The 19561-nt window shown below is 42.8% G+C and overlaps 1 protein-coding gene across 2 annotated transcripts in view; it reads left to right on the top strand.

The window, feature by feature from the left end:
• Positions 1-6568: 6568 nt before the first annotated feature.
• LOC309551306 (cytochrome P450 2C18-like) overlaps positions 6569-19561 on the top strand; it is a 160157-nt gene continuing 147164 nt past the window's right edge. Inside the window, exons 1-3 of one of the 2 annotated variants that reach the window (XM_082251839.1) lie at positions 6569-6682; positions 12245-12441; positions 15720-15882. In XM_082251839.1, the coding sequence (XP_082107965.1) occupies positions 12259-12441; positions 15720-15882 (346 nt within the window). In that variant the 5' untranslated portion in view covers positions 6569-6682; positions 12245-12258. The remainder of the gene's footprint in view (positions 6683-12244; positions 12442-15719; positions 15883-19561) is intronic. The other variant, XM_082251838.1, reaches the window with a different exon arrangement.

Raw genomic sequence — 19561 nt, 5'->3', positions numbered from 1 at the left:
GGCCTGGTGGTGTGTGATAATGCGCGAAATCTCGTTGCAGCTCTGGGACTACCCGGTTTGACGCACATCCCTTGCCTGGCGCATGTGCTGAATCTGGTGGTGCAGAAGTTTCTTAAAAACTACCTAGACATGTCACAGCTGCTGCTGAAAGTGCGGTCCGTATGTGCACGCTTTCAGCGTTCTCACCCTGCTGCTGCTCGCCTGTCTGCGCTGCAGTGTAACTTTGGCCTTCCTGCTCACCGCCTCATATGCGACATGCCCACCAGGTGGAACTCCACCTTACATATGCTGAAGAGACTGTGCGAGCAGCAACAGGCGATAGTGGAGTTTCTGCGGAACAGCACCACTTCACCATCAGTGACTGGGCCTGCATGCAACACCTGTGTACCTTGTTGCGGTCCTTGGAATACTCAACCAACATGGCCAGTGCTGATGACGCGTTGTTAGCATGACAATACCCCTTCTATGTCTCCTTGAAAAAAATATTACGGCGATGATGGAAAAGGATGCGGCACAGGAGGAGGAGAAGGCGGAGGAAGAGGGGCCATTTCACAGGGTTTCAGGCAGGTCATACAGAAGTGGCTCAGAGGGTGAGTTCCTGCACCAGCAGAGGCCAGGTACACTTGTGGACAGCCAGGGCACACTTCTGGAGGAGGAGGAGGATGAGGTAGAGGAGGAGGAGGAACCAGTGGCACCCTACGCAGCTTAGGGCCATCACTGGAGCGTGGCTGGGGGGATACGGAGGACACAGACGATACACCACCTACAGAGGACAGCTTATCGTTACCTCTGGGCAGCCTGGCACACATGAGCGACTACATGCTGCAGTGCCTGCATAATGACCGCAGAGTTGCCCACATTTTAACTAGTGCTGACTACTGGGTTGGCACCCTGCTGGATCCCCGATACAAGGACAACGTGCCCACCTTAATTCCCGCACTGCAGCATGATAGGAAGATGCGCGACTACAAGCGCACATTGGTAGACGCGCTGCTGAGGGCATTCCCAACTGACACAGGGGGACAAGTGGAAGCACAAGGCGAAGACAGAGGCGGAGGAGGAGGAGGAAGAGGTCGCCAATGCAGCTGTCTTACGTCTGGGCCACTTTTTGCGATTCGGCACTGTGCTACTTTAACTGACAATTGCGCGGTCGTGCGATGCCACACCCAAACGAAATTTACGTCCTTTTTTTTCCATAAACAGAGCTTTCTTTTGGTGGTATTTGATCACCTGTGCGATTTTTACTTTTTGCGCTATAAACAAAAAAAGAGCGTTTATTTTGAAAAAATAACAATATTTTTAAAATTTTTTTATATGAAATTCCCCCCCCCCCCCCCCCCAAAATGTAAAAATCTAATTTTTTTTACATTTTTGGCCATTTTGTTTTATGCTACCTATGTTTGGTAAAAAAAAATTACAATAAGCGTATTTTGATTGGTTTGCACAAAAGTTATTGCGTTTACTAACAAAGGGAAAGATTTCTGCCATTTTTGGTGTTTTTTTTTTTAACGCGTAATGGCGGCGATCTGAAAATTTTTTTTCGGGACTGCGACATTGCGGCGGACAGATCGGACCCTTGACTGACATTTTTGACACTGTTGGGGGTACCAGTGACATTACTGCAGTAATCAGTGCTATATATATGCACTGTTACTGTAAAAATGACACTGGCAGGGAAGGGGTTAATTTTATTGGAGAGGGAGGGGTTAATGTATGCCTGGTGCTTACTAACGTGTGTGGGGGAAGGTGACTGTGTGACACAAGGACAGATCGAGGGTTCAACTATGATGAACCCTGCAATCTGTCACTGCCTGTCACTTAGGAGATCCGCCCGCTTGTGTTTACACAAGCGGGCGGATCTCCACACTCTATCGCCGCTGCTCCTCCCCTGGGCCGACTCCCGCTGTGACTGAATACAGTGGGAGTGAGCCCCCGGCGGCGCAGAGAAAGGGGAGTGTCTGGCGACATAGGTCTACGTCGCCAGACGATAACTAACCACTTTGCGGCAGTAGGCTCAACGTGAGCAGACGGCAAGTGGTTAAAATCAGACTCCTGAGAGTCAAACACGCTTTTGGGAAAATCACAGCTGCCTGATGTTCCTTCCTGTCACCGCCTCCACACACTCTCCAGATATATGAGGAATCCCGTGTGAAAAGAAAGAGATATCTAGTGCTCTCTGCTTTAAAATAGGCTATTTATTCTCATAAAACAGATAGACATCCACTCACATTTCAAAGCACTTTCAAAGCAGTGCAGGCTTTCAGCACATCAATAACCTCGCCTGTAGCCAGGCTCCATCCCCGTACGCGTTGCGTCAGAGACTTCTTCAGTGGGGGAAACGCAAAATAGGGCCTGGTCTTTGAGCAGCCAAATCCTCCGGGGCTTAAGTGGTTAAAAGGAAGCAGGCATGGATTCCACAGGACTTGTCCGTACCTTGTGCAGCATAGATATTTATAACTGCCTCGCCCTCAACCATACATTCTTGTACTCCAGGGCACTTATTTATTGAATCCTCTTTTTTTAATTGTATCATTATTTTGGGGGCAACCCCAAGTTGAATGAACCTCTCCTCTGTCTGGGTGTCAGTGGCCTAAAATTCAGTTAATCGCTTGCTGCTTTGGTGCGTGACATTAACCTCTTTTTGCTGTCAAATTACCTCTCCTCTGTCTGGGTGTTAGGGGCCTAAAATTCAGTTAATCGCTTGCTGCTTTGGTGCGTGACATTAACCTCTTTTTGCTGTCAAATGACCTCTCCTTTGTCTGGGTGTCAGGGGCCTAAAATTCAGGTATTCTTCTGCTGCTTTGGCGGGTGACATCAAGCCTGATTTTCTGCTATGGGACCTCTCTCCTCTGTCTGGCTGCTGGGGCCTAAATAACTGACAGTGGCCTTTTCCATTGCTGGGTGACATAAAGCCTGATTTTCTGCTATGGGACCTCTCTCCTCTGTCTGGGTGTCAGGGGCCTACATAAATGATAATGGCCTGTTCCATTGCAGGTTGACCTGAGGCCTGTGTTGCTGTTACGTGACCTCTCTCCTCTTTGCGGGTGCCATGATCCTGAATTAGTGAATGAGGCCTGTGGCACTACTAGGTGAAATCAATACTGTTTTGGCATGATTGTAACTCTCCTCTTTGTGGGTGCCATGGGTCTGAATCTGTGAATGAGGCCTGTGGCATTGCTGGGTTAAATCAATACTGTCTTGGCGTGATTTTAACTCTCCTCTTTGTGGGTCCCGTGGGCCTGAATGTTTGAATGAGGCCTGTGGCCCTGCAGGCAGACATGATTCCTTCTTGGCTGTGATGACAACTTCAACTCCCCTGTATATTTGCCATTGGCCTGAGTCTGTGAGTGTGGTCTGTGACACTGCTGGCAGACATGAATCCTTATTGGCTGTGATGTGAGCTTCAACTCCCATAGCATTCCCACCTGACGCCACCCCAACCTCCTATTCCACCTCCTCCTCCAAGTTGCTAATTGATATTGGTTAATTTTTATTTATTTTATTTTATGTAATTTCCCTATCCACATTTGTTTGCAGGGGATTTACCTACATTTTGATGCCTTTTGCAGCCCTCTAGCCCTTTCCAGGGCTATTTTACAGCCTTTTTAGTGCCCAAAAGTTTGCGTCCCCATTGACTTCGATGAGGTTCGGGATCAAGTTCGGGTTGAGTTCAGATCCCGTACCCGAACATTTTCGTGAAGTTCGGCCAAACTTCTCGAACCCGAACATCCAGGTGTCCGCTCAACTCTAGTTGTAAACCCTTTTATATACCCAGTGAAATGAGTGGCCTTTGGTGATATAGAGAAATAAAACAAATCCTCCTACATAAGTTTTGTCTGTTTATCTTGAGCCATTTCTCCTGTAGAGCCTTCTAAAGCACACAGATCAAAGGATTTTTCTCAGCTCCAGCAGATAGTGGGTGAGGATATGACCTCACACACACTACTTAAACAAGGCTCCTTTCACACATCTGGTCCGTTCAGTTCATCAGTTCAGTCACGTCAAAATGTATCTGTTTTCCATCTGTTTTTCATCCATTTTTCATCTGTTTTTCTTCCGATTTTCGTCTGTTTTTATCCGTTTTTCATCCATTTTTCATCCGTTTTTCATCAGTTTTTTTTACATCCTCTACCAATGCAAAAACTGATGAAAAAATGGACCGTTTGTCCGTTTACATCTGTTTTTCGTCCGATCCGTTTTTTTTGACGGATGAAAAATAGGGCATTCATCCGTTCCAAAAAACGGACATTGAGGGAAGCGGATGAAAACGGATGTTAACGGATGATCATCTGTTGTTACATAGAGATGCATTGATGTCCGTTTTTCATCTGTCAACGGATGGATGAAAAACGGACAAATGGACGTATGTGTGTACGTATGTGTGAAAGGGGCCTTAAAATTCATGGAGGTCTGGTCAGTAAAATTTTCTTCCAGCAGAGGTCCTGATCACATGTTAGTGCTATGATCTTGACCCTTCACATCACACCCCCCTTCTCCTTCTAAGGTAAGTTCACATCTCTGCAGTTGGGGAATATGTCCCAAATCACTCACGTTCCCCCATGGCACCCCCATGCATTGGCACCTGCGGTGCACTTTCACACTTTTTGTAACTGCTGACTTTTAATAAACACAAAAACGACTGGAACTCCAGTGGTGGTAAAGTGATCAGAATTTATTTAGGCTCCTTTCACACGCAACTTTTTTTGCCGTGATTTGCTGCGATTTTGACACAACCTTTACTGGACTTGAAGCAATGCCTGGTCTATGGACCTCAAGTCAAATCAAAGTTGGGCCAAAGTAGTACAGGGACTACCTTGAAGTCGCTGTGACTTGAAGTCACACAGATATGAATGGTACTCTTTGGAAATTATGGGGTACGACTTGTCATGTGACTTTGTAGTCCCAATTCACAGGACAAGTGTGAAAGGGGCCTTATTCATGCAAAACCTTTATCTTAAAAGGAAAAAAAAATTCTCTAACGTTTATGAAGTGTGAGCTGGAGTTTTACTTCCATTTGTAAGTGGTACTTAATCTGCTAGTATATTTAACAGTCCACTACCCTCCGACAATGTTGTCTGCTGGGCCTTCTCTGCTCAATCCTCCAGAGTTGTATCTCACTAATACCGGAGGTGTGTTACTGGCCTGATCACCAGGTAAAAACAGAAGAAAAAAAGCACAAAAAAAAAAAAAAAACTAATGCAGCCACCACACCTAATGACTGGTAAGCATTTTTGGTTCTGAGTTTAACCACTTACCGCATAGTAACGTACCGATACGTCGGTACACTTTGCGGGGTTATACCGGGATGATGCCTCTAGTTAGAGGCATCATCCCGGTACCTTGGTTTGAAGCCGATGGTCGGCTTTCCGTCGGTAACGACCGATGCGGCTCGGGAGCCGCTCGATCGTTACCCGGGGGGGGGGGGGCGGGAGGGGACGTTCCCCCCCCTCCCGCCGCCCACCGGGAGCCCCGAGCACCCAGCCGGCATGTCCGCCGGCTGGATGGAGTCCCGATGAATGCCGGAAACGGCATCGATCGGGGTCTCCGATGACGTAACCCGGAGGCGGCGTCCATGACGTCACTTCCGGGTTACTGTGCTGAAAAAGGCGGCAGTTTTGAAAAACGGCTGTATGCAAAAATGCCGTTTTCGGCATTTTGCATACAGGGAAGTGCAGTGGAGGGGTCTAGGGTCTTTTAGACCCTCGATCCCTCCATAAAGTGTACCTGTCACTACATATTGGTGTCACAAGGGATGTTTACATTGCTTGTGACAGCAATAAAAGTAATACGATTTTTTTTTTTTTATAAACTGTAATAAAGTTTAAAAAAATAAATAAATAAATAGGAAAAAAAAATTTAGCCGCCCCCGTCACTGTTAGCTCGCGCACAAAAAAAAACGTATACGCAAGTCGAGCCGCGAATTAAATCGCTGTTCAAACCCCACATCGCCGCGATCGTCAGAGCGTGGACAATAATTAAAAAAAAAAGAGCTACACTCTACCTCTAAACTGGTAACCGTTAAATAAATTTAAAGCGTCGCAGATTGAGATCTCTATTGACCGTAGTTTGTCGCCATCCCACGGGGGGGCGCAATTTTAAACCGTAACATGTTGGGTATCTATTTACTCGGCGTGACATCATCTTTCACAATATACAAAAAAAATGGGCTAACTTTACTGTTTAGTATTTTTTAAATGCAGTGAAATGTGATTTTTCAATTTTTTTTCCATAAAAATTGCGTTTTAAAGACCGCTGCGCAAATACCGCGTGACAAAAAATTTTGCAATGACCGACATTTTATTCTCCAGAGTCTTTGCTAAAAATATATATATATATATATTGTTTGGGGGTTCTAAGTAGTTTTCTGGGAAAAAATACTGGTTTTAACTTGTAAACAAAAATTGTCCGAAATAGGGCTGGGGCTTAAGTGGTTAATACCATCCTAATAAAGTGAACACTGTTAGATAAACTTTTCAGTAGCAATACAACATACTTGTGTTGTTTTTGAACTCGGTTGACTTTACTCTTCTAATCTGAGGGTGGAGCAAAGCCGTGACCTGTGCTATTAAAGCCAAGTAACAACCGACTTCAGCTCATTGCAGTTTAAGCATTCAACCAGGCTAATGAAAACGAATAACTGGCTCTGCCACCAAAGAAGAGAGAAGACCACAAAACTGACACAGTAAGTAACTGCTGAATTTTTAGGACTTATTTTTGACTCTGATGTTTTTTTTTTTTTTGGGGGGGGATTAATTATTTAAATCTGAATTCTAAGCAAACAGCTAAAGATACAGAAGAAATATGAAATACATAGACTATATTACGAAAAGTATTGGGAAGCCTGCCTTTACATGCACATGAACTTTATTGGCATCCCAGTCTTATGCCTCGTACACACGCATCGATTATTGGCCGGGAATTTTCAGCCAACGTCCGATCGGCCGATTTTCGGCTTGTTATTCGACAACCTGCTTTCGACAACCAGCTCCGACTTTTCGGGCTGAAAAAAATCTGGTGTGCAGGCTATAAAATTTTTGTTGGCCGATTTTCGTGCAGTCAGTACAGATTTCGGCAGACAAAAATCTGATGAGCAAGACAGGGCATGCTCAGAGAAGAAAAAACACACGGAAAGTAAACCAGCACATGACATCACTTCTTAAGTTGATTTTTGTTGGCCGAGAAAATTTGTGTGCAGTCTAGAGCACATTCCAACCAACACAACAACACTGGACAAAAGACGGCCGATCGGTCGGCCAATAATCGTTGCGTGTGTACGAGGCATTAGTCCATAGGGTTCAATATTGAGTTGGCCCACTCTTTGCAGCTATAACATCTTCAACTCTTCTGGGAAGGCTGTCCACAAGATTTAGGAGTGTGTCTATGGGAATGTTTGACCATTCTTCCAGAATCACATTTGTGAGCTCAGGCACTGTTGGAGACAGTGGCGGCTGGTGCTCAAAATGTATGGGGGGGCGCAAACAAAAAAATGTAATAGGCATTGCTTTGCGGCAAAAAACGCGGTAAAAAAATTGTGTGACTTTGAGGTCACACAAGTGTGAAAGGGGCCTTCAGTAATCAAGGTACAGTGCCTTGAAGAAGTATTCATAGTCACCCCTTGAAATAATCCACAATTTGTCATGTTAACTTACAACCAAAAATGTAAATGTATTTTATGTGATAGACCGGCACATAATTGTGAAGTGGAAGGAAAATTATAAATGGCTGATTCTGGGCAGTGTCCCCCTCCCCCCCCCCTTTGAGGGTACAGTAGTAAGGGAGATAATGCATATGGAGATGAGGGACGTATAGATATGGGGGGGGGGGGGTTGTGATTTATATGAAGATAAGGGAGTGCAGTAAGGGAAGTATGGAGATTGGAAGGTATATAGATATATATCACTATATCACTATATCACTAAGAGGTTAAGGAGTTGTATATTGCAATGAGGGGGTGCAGTGAGGGGTAATGTATGGAGAGAGCTGTAAGATTAATGTATGACAATAGGTGGGGGAAAGAGCAGGAGTTAATGATGTACACAGATGGGGGGTGGTGCAATAAGTGGTAATTCATGGAGATGGAGGTGAGTAAGGGGCTAATGTATATAGAGGTGCAGCAAAGGGTTAATGTTGTACACAGATGGAGGGGGTGCAATATGTGGTAATTCATGGATTTGGGGTGTGAGTAATGGGTTAATGCATTGAGGGGGGTGCAGTATTGGGTTAACGTCATAGGCGTGCACAGTCTATTGCATTAGGGTATGCACCCCAAACACACATGCTTGTATGTATATATATATATATGTATATATATATATATATATATATATATATATATATTTATGTATGTATATATATATATATATATATATATATTTATTTATTTATTTATATAAATATATATATACACACTATATTGTCAAAAGTATTGGGACACCTGCCTTTACACGCACATGAATTTTAATGGCATCCCAGTCAGGAGTGTGTCTATGGGAATGTCTGACCATTCTTCCAGAAGCGTATTAGTGAGGTCAGGCACTTGATGTTGGACAAGAAGGCCTGGCTCGCAGTCTTCGCTCTAATTCATCCCAAAGGGGTTCTATCAGGTTGAGGTCAAGATTCTGTGCAGGCCAGTCAAGTTCCTCCACCTCAAACTCGCTCATCCATGTCTTTATGAACCTTGCTTTGGGCACTGATCTAAATTATTTGGTGGAGGGGGATTATGGTGTGGGGTTGTTTTTCAGGGGTTGGGCTTGGCTTAGTTCCAGTGAGGGGAACTCTTAAGGTGTCAGCATACCAAAACATTTTTGACAATTTCATGCTCCCAACTTTGTGGGAGGAGTTTGGGGATGACCCCTTCCTGTTCCAACATGACTGAGCACCAGTGCACAAAGCAAGGTCCATAAAGACATCTACTTAGCATGGGTGGTGGAAAATGAACTTCAAGTGCAATAATTTACATTATAATAGTAACTAAAACATATACAATTAAGTGTAACAATCTAAAAAATAAAAATTCTAAAGTTCTCTACTGGTGTGAACCTTTCAACTAAAAAGTTTTTGCACTTAAGTTAAATTGTATGGCAAATAACTGTAGATAAGATTTGAAAAAGATATATGCCTTATTTTCCTTTTGATGTGTATTACATGTGAAATCACATATCTCTGGAATTATTGCACTTGAAGTTAATCTGTATGGCAAATATCTATAAGAGGAGTCTCCACCTTGGTGTTTATGTCTTGTTTTCAGTTTGATGCGTGTTTTATGTGCAGTTACATATTACAGAGACAGGTATTATGGTAATATTTAACTTTATTAAGACTTCCATACATTAGAGCAGGGGTGTCAAACTCATTGTGGGCTGCATCAGCAGTGCGGTTGCCCTCAAAGGGCCGGTTGAAGCTGGGTCGCACTATGTACAGAGTGCAGAGTTCAGGTTTACATCAGGATTATTCTACGTACAGAGTGCAGGGTTCAGCAGCGCGCTATGTACGGAGGGTAGGGGTGCCCTACGTACAGAGAGAAGGGTTCAGGAGTGCGCTGCATATGGAGTGTGGGGTTGTGTACGGAGTGCAGGGTTGCATGCAGAGTTTTGGCGTGCGCTGGGTATGGAGTGCGGGGTTCAGGAGTGCGCTGCATATGGAGTGCGGGGTTCAGGAGTGCGTTGCGTGCAGATTGCGGGGTTGCGTGCAGAGTGAGGGGTTGCGTGCTGAGTTTTGGCGTGCGCTGGGTACGGCATATGGAGTGCAGGGTTCAGGAGTGCGCTGCGCATGGAGTGCGGGATTCCGTGCGAAGTGCGGGGTTGCATGCAGAGTTTTGGCGTGCGCTGGGTATGGAGTGCGCTGCATATGGAGTGCGGGGTTGCGTGCGGAGTTTTGGCATGCGGGGCTCAGGAGTGCACTCTGCTCCCATCCTCCCACCTGCCTCCACAGCCCTAACCACCCTACCCCTGCCCCCCCATAAAAAAAGCAAAAACTACTCGCAACTGTGTTTTCTCATACCTTCCTATCGGTCCCCTCTCTGGTACAACCCCTGCCTGTGTATTGGGCAAAAAGCCCGCTCTCAGGGTGCAGCTCGCTGACAGAGAAAAAAAAAAAGGCACTGACACTAATGGCCGGCGCCGCTAGAGGGACTGAGGAGAGAGCAGGAGACTGGCCGGCCGGGCGGGCATGCGCACAGCTCAATCATCCGGGAGCGTGAGACGTCTCCTTGCAGACCGGCCGCGCATGCGCACAAACACAGGTGGCACCGCTAGGAGAGGGATCGTGAGATGTCTCCTTGGAGACCGGCCGGCCGCGCATGTGCTAAGAGGGTGCCGGAGGATGTATTATTTGCTTGACAGTGACACAGAGGTGGCAGGCAGCCGCGGGCCGCATGAAAAGGCCCGGAGGGCCGGATTTGGCCCGCGGGCCTTGTGTTTGCCACCCATGTATTAGAGGCTCCACCATTAGTGTGTTAGCGCTGCACATTTTTTTTTTGTGGTGTGGGAACACCTAATAGTGCTTAGCAGAAAGCCTTTTACTGACACTTTTTATTTTACCAGTAGTTTTTTGTAAATGGTTGTGTGGTAATTACCAATTATACAAAAGATTGGCATGTGGCATTAATTAACATCAACCGATTTCCATTGTGCCCAACCAGGCTAGCCCCCCCATGGACAATGTGCTTGGTTACTGAGTTCATCTCCTCATCCCTGCACTCAGTGCACTCATGGGCATTGATAGGCAGCACTGTTGGGCACTGAGTGGCAGCACTGATAGGTGACACTGATAGGGACTGATAGGCAGCACTGATGGGCACTGGTTGGCAGCACTGATTGGCACTAATGGGCACTGATTGGCAGCACTGATGGGCACTGATGAGGCTGCACTGATGGGCACTGATTGGCAGCACTGATAGGTGGCACTTATTGGCAGCACTGATGAGAACTGATAGGCGGCACCGATAGGCAGCACTGATTGGCAGCACTGCTGGACACTGATTGGCAGCCCTCCTGGGCACTAATAGGCAGCATTGGTTGGCACTGATTGGTGACACTGATAGGCAGCACTGATAGGCGGAACTGGTGGGCACTGATAGGAGGCACTGGTGGGCACTGATAGGTGGTACTGATGGGCACTGATGAGGTGGCACTGGTGGGCACTGATAGGTGGCACTGGTGGGCACTGATGAGGCCGCACTGGTGAGCACTGATAGGTGGTACTGATGGCCACTGATGAGGTGGTACTGATGGGCACTGATGAGGTGGCACTGATAAGCGGCACTGGTGGGCACTGATAGGCGGCACTGGTGGGCACTGATAGGTAGTACTGATGGGCACTGATGAGGTGGCACTGGTGGGCAATGATAGGCGGAACTGATAGGCACCACTTATGGACACTAACAGGGGAGAGGGGGAGTTTCACATTCAGCATATAGTGAGGCTTGCAAGAGTTGCTCAGTGTGTGTGATGCTGTCATGTAATGTAACTGCTTGCAGGGAGAAAGACCAGCTGTCAAAACTCAGCGGTGATGTCGGGGGTGTGCGGGATCGAGCAGCTGTCAAACACCAGCCAATGATTGGGCTGCTTAAGAAAGGGGCAGAGCCACATAAACGAAGCTGCCACCCAGACCCCATCCCATTGGCTGGTGTTTGATAGTTGCTCGATCCCGCCCACCCCCGACATCACCGCTGAGTTTTGACAGCTGGTCTTTCTTCCTGCAAGCAGTTCTACAACCTTCTAGCTGCCAGTGTCCTAACAACCAATGAATTCAGTTGGTAAGGAGCACAGCACAGCATCCTTGTTTGCCCCTCACCTGTTCCTTTTCATCAGCACTGGGTTCATATTAGATGAGTGAGGGAGAGAAACTGAGGGAGAAGAGAAACACTGGATACTAGTCTGTACCAGTGTGCAAATGTATGTTTGCTTTGGAAGAACAAATTACCTCTAATGTTGGGTGTCCTAGATGTCCTACATTTTTAAATGGGGTACCTCGAGATTGTGCATAATATTAAATGGTGCCTTGATTTAAAAAAGGTTGAGAATCACTGGGTTAGATTATGCTATGAGATGAGAAAAGCACTTGATCATAAATGAAAATTTTTACAGGTTTCTGCTTGAACTTGGGTATTTATTGGAGGGGCTTGGGTTGATCATAGGTAGGGTCTATTTCTTCAAAATCTATTTAACCCAGCAAATATTACCAACTGTGAGAAAACCTTCCTTGTAGCACTAAATATGAATGTTTCATTTGTTTTTTGCTTCAGATATCGCCAGAGACATGTTTTCCTTGGACCCTGTGACGATTCTTGTCTCTGTCGTGGTCATCCTATTCTTGGCCAAAGTTTACAATGACCAGAAGCAAGAAAAAAGCAAAAACCTCCCTCCTGGACCCAGACCTTTCCCCCTCATCGGAAGTATGCACCTAATTGACCTAAAGAAACCCCACCTATCCTTTATGGAGGTATTCTGTTATTTCTCCCTAAGGTCTTAGTATCCTGCATAAAATTCATATTTATATGATCAAAACACCTTGTCATGCTTGACTTAAAGGGGCTCTGCCAGAGGGGTATAAAAAATGACATCAGCGCTACCTGGGAAAGAGGAAGGTTTGTACTTACTTGTCTGGTTTGTATAAAAAAAAAAAATATTCCCCTTGCTAACTTTAACCAAACGTGAAACCAAAACCCGTGTTTATTTATTGCCGTTATGCAACGCCATGTGTTCACACATTGAATAAATATATATATATATATATATATATATATATATATATATATACATATATATATATATATAGTGCAGCACAATAACCTAAATCATATAAAATAAATCAGTGTCAATTATATATACTGTAAATAATTATAGTCACACCCCAATAGAAAATATCAACAACTTAATTTAAAACTACCAACATAAAAAAAAATCATAATTACAACTCCTGTGTCTACATGAGGGAGTCACAATGCATGTGACAAAATGGGTAGTAGCGATGTCATCACACATGAACCTGAAACCAGAAGTATATCGTTTTTAATACCGATGTGATGTTGCGTAGGGATGATCGAACGGTTCGAGCCGACCATCGGTTCGACCCGAACATTAACTGTTCGAGGTTCGGCCGAATTCCGAACTCTTTGCTGAAAAAGTTCGGAATTCGGCAACCAGAACCGACCAAAATGCAATGGGACAGGAACTGAACTTTAAAAGCCCGTGATTGGACCAGAACCATCAGTAAAAGCCAATTGAGGGGGCAGGAGAATGCTAGGAATGTGATTGGAGTGACTAGGGGGTCCAGAGGCCAATCATTAGTGAATACGCCCCCCAGTATATAAGATAGCCCCGCCAAATCTCTACCATTTTAATACAGGGCTGTGGAAGAGAGTGGAAGCAGTTCTGTTACTTCTGCTCTCAAAGTGTCATTTAGCAATTATTAGTGTGAGGAAAGGGATATCTAGTGTAGTTAGGGTACTATTTTCCACTATAGTTAGATTTAATAATCTAGTTTCTGTAGGGAAAGTGTTAAGTGTAAGGGGACCGTAGTGGAGTCTAGGGTTAACTGACTCTGACTGCTATGGCAGGGTGACTAGACCCTTCCATGTCAGGGTGACCGCTATAGAGAAAAGATTGTTTCTCTTAGAACTCTTATAGAACCGGATAGTGGCTTCTCCCCTGTCACCCTGTTTTTTGTTGCAGGCATTTATAGGGCTTTTTTGACATATGCCTGTTAATTATTTCATTAGCGCAAGCATAGGTTTCTGCTACTTTCACACTTATATATGTGTATGTGTATATATACATACATGTGTGTGTGTATATATACTCCTACACAGAAGTTCAGATGTCATGCCTGACTCCAAACATGTCCTCAAAAAAGCCCTATAAACGCCTGCAACAAAAAGCAGGGTGACAGGGGAGAAGCCACTATCCGGTTCTATAAGTGTTCTAAGAGAAACGATCTTTTCTCTATAGCGGTCACCCTGACATGGAAGGGTTTAGTCACCCTGCCATAGCAGTCAGAGTCAGTTAACCCTACACTACACTACGGTCCCCTTACACTTAACACTTTCCCTGTGTGTGTATATATACCCCTACACAGAAGTACAGATGTTATGCCTGCCTCCAAAGACGCCCAAAAAAACACCAGCTACAAAAACGCCCAGGTGTGTTTTTGCAGCAGGCGTTTTTTTGGGCATTTTTTGGGGGTCTTTGGAGGCAGGGAAAACATCTGAAATTCTGTATAGGGGTATATATACACACACACTTATATGTATTTATACACATACACATATATACACATACACATATATACACATATAGGTTTCTGCTACTTTCACACCTATATATGTGTATGTGTATATATACATACATGTGTGTGTGTGTGTGTGTATATATACCCCTACACTGAAGTTCTGATGTTATGCCTGCCTCCAAAGACCCCCTAAAAATGCCCAAAAAAACACCTGCTACTAAACCGGCAAGGTGTGAAAATAGCGGAGCCACTATCCTGTTCTATTGCAATTCTAATACAAACAAACTTTTTTTTTCTGGTTCTGGAAATGCTACAGAGCTGAAACTTCCCAGGTACACTTTTTAGACCCCCCGACACTAAATCCAAAGAAATCTCATTTTTTTTTTTCAATATTGTTTTCAATAATTGGCTCTCTATCAAAAATGAAAATTTTTAAGAACTTTTTTGTGTGATTAATAGTCCCTGGGGCATGACCCAGAACCCTAGGCACTTTTTAGGGGCATTTATTGGGTTTTAGGGCTTCAAAATTGTGTTTTTTGATTACCGAAGTTTGGGTCCCATTGATTTCAATGGGGTTCTGAAATCCGGGCCAAACTTTCGGGAAGTTCGGATGTTCTGGTCGAACCGAACTTTTGAAAAGCTCGATCATCCCTAATGTTGAGGAGACCTATTAAGGTGGGAATGCTGTATTCAAGTATTCTATTATTTTTTGTGTTAATGTGCACTTTAGTTGTGAGGTTTTATTTTTTTTTGTGGCAATATGTTTTTTTTTTCTTAACATACTGCACAATTAATTTTTTTTTTATTTTTTTCTGAGCAATATTAATTAACAAAGTGGTGTTTGACATCCTTGCATCTGATTTACTAAGAGAAGTATCCTTTACACATCTGGAGATGTTTGTGGATTTGTGGTGCCCGCGTTAAAGGGCATGGTGCACACTGATCTATTTAATGTATAGGTCCATATTTTGAGGTAAGCAGGTGGTGTGATTGGTGACGGAGCACTTGTAGGTGGTTTGCAGATTCAGAAATCATGTTTATTGCACTTTACTGGGAATATAAACGCATGCCCTGTACTGCATGTCTATGTCATTTTTAGCACCTGTACAGGATTTATACTTTGCCATCCTTTCACTATCCACAAACAAGAATTCAACCTTTGCTTGCGCATGCTTAGCCCTGCTGTAGGGGAGGAATTTTTACTCTTTCTGGAGTCAGGCTTTAAAGTAAAAACTTCACATAGAGGATTTTTTTCAGCTTTGGATTTGGGAAGAATTAGAATGTTTGGCAGATTCTTATTACCGTCTGTAGAGCTCAAAATTAAAAGATATGCGGTGCTGATGAAGCTCTTAAAAAGAAAGTAAAGCCCCATGACTTGTAATGATGTAGGTTAGCCATTTAATGACAATTTATTTGCTTATTTTTGTAATTGATATGTTTATTTTTTGTAATGTATTAACCCCATTTCGTATTCTCTGATGTACTTGCAGTTGTCAAAGCAGTATGGTCCAGTATACACCATCCATTTAGGAATGTCAAAGATGGTTATCCTGTGTGGATATGATGCTGTAAAAGAAGCGCTAATCGACCACGCAGATGAATTTGCTGACAGACCAAAAATGCCATTGTTTTATAAGTTGGAAAAGGATCACGGTAAATATTTCTCATTTTCTTTAAATGTAAATTTTGTCTTAGAGGATCTTGTTCAAAAGCAATGTAAACATTTTAGTAGGATCTTATTTTTAATAATATTATAATAATTATTATTATAATACAGGATTTATTTAGCACTAAACAGTTTGGGCAGTGCTTACTAATCTGAAGGGAGACAGTACAATAACAATAAAAAAAAAAATGCAAGAGGGTTACGAGGGCCCTGTTCATAAGATCTAATAGGTGGGGAAAATGGTAAAAAAACTTTACAAATGTGGGTGTTGAGCTTATGGAAGAGTTAGAAGTTATAGGCTTCGCTGTAGAGATGAGTTTTCAGGAATCACCTAAAGATAGCCAGAATAGGAGATAGCTGGACAGAGAGTTCCAGAAGATGGGAGAGGCCCTAGAGACATCCTAGAGAGGAGCATGGGAGGAGGAGACAAGATAGATTGCCAGCAGTAGGTCTTGGGAGTAACAGAGAGGGCAGGTTGGGTGATATTTGGAGACAGGATTGGTATTTAGCTTGGGGCACAGCTGTGAATGGCTTGTATGTTGTTGTTAGTATTTTGAATTTAAATCACTGGGCAATTGGAAGCCAGTGGAGGCACCACTGCATTGTATGCAGTTGGGGGACATTTGTAGAGTGGCCCCATTTACTTGAATAATACAGAAAAACTGGGCTAACTTTACTTTACTTACTTTTTTTTTTTTTTAATTCATAAAAGTGTTTTTTAGTTTCAATATTTCTTTATTAATGCATTTAAAGTGATACAATAACAAAAGGATGAGAAGAACAACCAAATGTGAAGCAATAACGATGGCTGAGATTACAAACAAGTATCAGTGTATCAAGTATCAGTGACATGTCTGCATATCAATATACCAGTTAGTGCGTTTAACTGCATATAATCCATGGTAACTAACCGAGATTAACAAAATCACCTGTTATAGATCATAATAGGCTAGGTAAGGCCATCAAAGTGATAAGTAGGTAAAAACAAAGTGAGGAGGTGGGGAGGCAGGAAAGAGGTGGTAAGGAGGGTGGGGGGGCAGAAAAGGAGAAAAAAAAAGAGGGGGTAGAATGAGGGGGGTTAACCCAGTCAATAAGGGAGTAACAATCGTAATCCTATGATGTTATATTGGTATTACAAAAATACACAGCAGTCTTACAGTATAGAGGGATCATAGATATCCTTTAATAGAGTTTGACTGTACATGTAGTATTGATTAGTCAGGAGTTTCATTTGTCTTAAGGTTTGTGGCGGCTAGTATTTTTTCCATCTCACATTGGTGGTTGAGGGTGGTGATAGTGTCGCTAGGGGAGGGTGGATTCTGATAGTTCCACAACCTAGTAATGGTAAGTTTTGCCGTTAATAAAAGTTGTGTGATCACTAGGGATGATCGAAATTTTGAAAAGTTCGGTTCGACCAGAACACCCGAATTTCCCAAAAGTTTGGTTCGGATTTCAGAACCACATTGAAATCAATGGGACCTGAACTTCGGTAATCAAAAAACACAGTTTTTAAGCCTAGGGTTCTGGGTCATGCCCCATTAACTATTAATAACACAAAAAAAGTTCTTAAAAATTGTAATTTTTGATAAAAAAGCCAATTATTGAAAAAAGAAGAGAGAGATTTTTTGATGTTGTGAAGTTTCAGCTCTGTAGCATGTCCAGAACCATGAAAAAAAAAAAAAAAAGATAATTTTTCAGTAGAACAGGGATGTGGGACCCTCCTTTAACACCTATATGATCTTTTTTTCTGGTTCTGTACATGCTACAGAGCTGAAACTTCACAGGTACACCTATTAGACCCACCAGACACAAAATCACACAAAAAAAGTTCTTAAAAATTGTCATTTTTGATAAAAAAGCCAATTATTTAAAAATTAAAAAAAAAAAAAAAGAGATTTTTTGATTTTTATTTATTAGTGTGAGGAAAGGGATATATAGTGTAGTTATAGTGCTCCTTTACACTTAAGTTAGCTTCAAAAATTTAGTTTCTGTAGGGAAAGTGTTAAGTGTAAGGGGACCGTAGTGTAGTGTAGGGTTAACTGGCAGTGACTGCTATGGCAGGGTGACAAAACCCTGCCATAGCAGGGTGACCGCTATAGAGAAATGATCATTTCTCTGAATTGCTTCCGCACACCCATATGGCTTCTCACCAGCCAAGCATTTTTTATGCTGCAGGGGCTGCCACTGCCAGTGCTTTTTTGAGGACATGTTTGATGTCAGACATGACATCTGAACATGTGTATAGGGGGTATATATACACATATATGTCTGTATATATACCCCTAGATATATATAGGTGTGATAGTAGCAGAAATAAATTCTTGCGCTAATGAAATCATTTACTGTAATATATTTCTGCTACTATCACACCTATATATGGCTAGGTGTCTATATACATATAATTATGTGTGTATATATACCACTATACACAAGTTCAGAGGTTTTGCCTGCCTCAAAAGAACCCAAAAAAATGCCAAAAAAACGCTAGCGTCAAAAAAAAATGCCCAGGTGTGTTTTTGCTGGCATTTTTTGGGGGGTTTTGGAGGCAGGCAAAACATCTGAACTTGTGTATAGTGGTGTATATACACACATCCATATATTTATATACACACCTAGACATATATAGGTGTGATAGTAGCAGAAATATATGCTTGCGCTAATGAAATCATTTACAGTAATATATTTCTGCTACTATCACACCTATATATGGCTAGGTGTCTATATACATATAATTATGTGTGTATATATACCACTATACACAAGTTCAGATGTTTTGCCTGCCTCAAAAGAACCCAAAAAAATGCCAAAAAAAAAGCTAGCGTCAAAAAAAAAATGCCCAGGTGTGTTTTTGCTGGCATTTTTTGGGGGTTTTGGAGGCAGGCAAAACATCAGAGCTTGTGCACAGTACCACTATACACAAGTTCAGATGTTTTTCCTGACTGCAAAGAACCCAAAAAAATGCCTGCTTTGAAACCGGCAAGGTGTGAAAACCGAGGAGAGAAGCTAACCCCCTGAGCTGAAAGTTTTCTAATACATACAATCCTTTTTTTTTCTGGTTCTGGACATGCTACAGAGCTGAAACTTCACAGGTACACATTTTAGACCCCCCAGACACAAAATCACACAACATTTTTTTTCTAAAAATTGTCATTTTTGATAAAAAGCCAATTATTGAAAAAAAAAAAAAAAAAAAAAAAAGATTTTTAGATTTTTACTTTGGATTTCAGATCTGGGGGGTCTAAAAAGTGTACATGTGAAGTTTCAGCTCTGTAGCATGTCCAGAACCATAAAAAAAAGATTGTTTGTATTAGAAAACTTTCAGCTCAGGGGGTTGGCTTCCCTGCTGTAACACCTTGCCGGTTTAATAGAAGGCATTTTTTGGGTTCTTTGCAGTCAGGAAAAACATCTGAACTTGTGTATAGTGGTACTGTGCACAAGTTCTGATGTTTTGCCTGCCTCCAAAAACCCCCCAAAAATGCCAGCAAAAACACACCTGGGCATTTTTTTTTTGACGCTAGCGTTTTTTTGGCATTTTTTGGGGTTCTTTTGAGGCAGGCAAAACATCTAAACTTGTGTATAGTGGTATATATACACACATAATTATATGTATATAGACACCTAGCCATATATAGGTGTGATAGTAGCAGAAATATATTACTGTAAATG

This window comes from Pelophylax lessonae (assembly GCF_965119305.1).
Source record: "Pelophylax lessonae genome assembly, chromosome: 3".
NCBI lineage: Eukaryota > Metazoa > Chordata > Amphibia > Anura > Ranidae > Pelophylax > Pelophylax lessonae.
Note: the sequence above shows the minus strand (reverse complement) of the source record. Positions and strands in the feature narration are given on the sequence as shown.